General features: G+C 58.1%; 1 protein-coding gene across 1 annotated transcript; it reads left to right on the top strand.

Moving 5' to 3' along the window:
• Nucleotides 1-1501: 1501 nt before the first annotated feature.
• EMIHUDRAFT_245318 (hypothetical protein) lies at nt 1502-2556 on the top strand (the record flags this gene model as incomplete). The annotated part of the gene is made up of 6 exons (XM_005768482.1): nt 1502-1609; nt 1680-2033; nt 2117-2170; nt 2241-2294; nt 2365-2446; nt 2522-2556. 6 exons carry the CDS (start codon nt 1502-1504, stop codon nt 2554-2556), a joined length of 687 nt encoding a protein of 228 aa, XP_005768539.1.
• Nucleotides 2557-2783: the final 227 nt, after the last annotated feature.

Raw genomic sequence — 2783 nt, 5'->3', positions numbered from 1 at the left:
GGACATCGAGGGCCTTGCCGGCGAAAGGCGTTGAGGCGGAGATGAAGCGCGCGGCTTCGCGGTTGTTGACGGCGCTGTCTCCGAGGGACGGGTTGTTCTTGACGTGCAAGCTGCGCCTGGAGCCACGCGAGGTCGCGGAGCGCCTGGGGCGAGGCGTCGGCGCGAGCAATGCTCTCAAAGGACTTGCGGATGCGGTTGTGCGCAGACTCGAGAGCGTCGCACGCGACATTGGGCGGCGTGATGCCGGCAATGTACTTGGTCTTTGCGCAGGCAATCCGTTGGACGAGGTTGAGGCGGAGCTGCGAGGTGTTGGTGTTTGTGACGCAGTCAGTGTCGACGATCATGTCGATGACGTCGAGCGGCGCGAGCTTCTTCCTGAGGTGCGCGGTGAGCTCCTTTTTGCGGGCCTCAGGGTCGCCAAAGAAAGTACCGACGGCCTTGAAGCAGTCCACTCGCCCCGTGGGTTTGTTTTGTACTCTAATAGCTAGCTAACGTGCCTTTCATTTTTAGCTACCACCGCCTCGAGAGCCAGGGTTCCACCTTTTTGCGGGGTACGGTAGGTCCGCCTTATTCGAAAGACACTCCTGCGTGTGAGTGAGTGAGTGACACACACACACACACACACACACACACACACACACACACACACACACACACACACACTCGTGTGTGAGTGAGTGTGAGTGTACACACACACACACACACACACACACACACACACACACACACACACACACACACACACACACACACACACACACACACACACACACACACACACACACACACACACACACACACACACACACACACACACACAACGTCCGCCCTCTCGGGCTGGAAGGAGGTGTGCGAGAAGCGCGCCGCCCGCGACAAAACAAGTACTACACCGTCCGCGGCGGCTACCTGACTGAGTTTTACCCCAAGAGCATCCCGCTCCCCGAGCCCGAGTCCCTTCCAGCTTACCGACGCGATTCTCAATGGCACTTGCAAATCCACGTACCCGCGGCCGCGGGCGCTCGCTGCCGTCAAGAATCACAAGGACTGGTTCGCGCACCAGGAGCTCGTCAAGGCGCAGGATGTGCACGTCAAGAACAACCCGTCCCTCGGAGACAGCGCCGTCAACAACCGCGAAGCCGCGCGCTTCATCTCCGCCTCAACGCCTTTCGCCGGCAAGGCCTTCGATGTCCGTGTCGACGGTACGTACGCCACCGCCCTCTCCTCCGACACCCTCCAGGACGAGCTCCAGCGGAAGCTCGGCCTTTGGCTCTCCGCGGCGCTTCCCACCCTTCGGGTCGCGCTCGAGCGGGGCATGCCAGTCGATTTCTTCGAGACGTGGGCCGTACTGTTATGTATACGTACCGGCCCTATATGCACCCGTGTGTCCTGCCTATGCATTGGCAGGGTCAGACGTCGCGCGAATGCATAGTCCATAGCGTGTCTTATGCAATACGTACGATGTTTTCGCCTTTATGTCTCAGCAAACAGTGCAGCGCTGCCGATGTCGCATTGGCGCTATGAGCTATGCATTACGTATCCGTATTATGCATCACTCAGCGGCGCCTGCACGTGGGAGGGCTATGGACTACGCATTACGTATCCGTATTATGTATCAAGCGCCGAAAGCCCGCCGGAGAGGGCTATGGACTACGCATTACGTATCCGTACTATGCATCAAGCGCCGAAAGCCCGCCGGAGAGGGCTATGTACTATGCATTACGTATCCGTATTATGCATCACTCAGCGGCGCCTGCACGTGGGAGGGCTATGGACTACGCATTACGTATCCGTATTATGTATCAAGCGCCGAAAGCCCGCCGGAGAGGGCTTATGGACTACGTATTACGTATCCGTACTATGTATCAAGCGCCGAAAGCCCGCCGGAGAGGGCTTATGGACTACGCATTACGTATCCGTATTATGCATCAAGCGCCGAAAGCCCGCCGGAGAGGGCTATGTACTACGTATTACGTATCCGTACTATGTATCAAGCGCCGAAAGCCCGCCGGAGAGGGCTATGGACTACGCATTACGTATCCGTACTATGCATCAAGCGCCGAAAGCCCGCCGGAGAGGGCTATGTACTACGCATTACGTATCCGTATTATGTATCAAGCGCCGAAAGCCCGCCGGAGAGGGCTATGTACTACGCATTACGTATCCGTACTATGTATCAAGCGCCGAAAGCCCGCCGGAGAGGGCTATGTACTACGCATTACGTATCCGTATTATGTATCAAGCGCCGAAAGCCCGCCGGAGAGGGCTATGTACTACGCATTACGTATCCGTATTATGTATCAAGCGCCGAAAGCCCGCCGGAGAGGGCTATGTACTACGCATTACGTATCCGTATTATGTATCAAGCGCCGAAAGCCCGCCGGAGAGGGCTATGGACTACGCATTACGTATCCGTATTATGTATTCAAGCGCCGCAACCCTCCGCCGGGTTGTGTGTGAGAGCTGGGGGGGAGTCCGCTCCGCAGCATGCAGCCCTAACAACCCCCCCCCCCCCTCGGCCCAGACCCTAACTTCGCGCTGCCGCTCGGGCTGCCATAAGTTGGCTAGGGGTGTATGTGCGCTGGTAACAACAGACTCGGGCATAGCCCTCGACAGCCACCCCCTAACCCCCCACCCACCCCCCTTTATGTGCGCGCACTGGCGCTGCCGCTCGGGCTGCCATAAGTTGGCTAGGGTTGTATGTGCGCTGGTAACAACAGACTCGGGCATAGCCCTCGACAGCCACCCCCTAACCCCCCACCCACCCCCCTTTATGTGCGCGCACT

The sequence above is a fragment of the Emiliania huxleyi genome (genome assembly GCF_000372725.1).
Source record: "Emiliania huxleyi CCMP1516 unplaced genomic scaffold EMIHUscaffold_456, whole genome shotgun sequence".
Classification (NCBI taxonomy): domain Eukaryota; phylum Haptophyta; order Isochrysidales; family Noelaerhabdaceae; genus Emiliania; species Emiliania huxleyi.
This window is presented reverse-complemented; position numbering and strand designations above follow the sequence as displayed.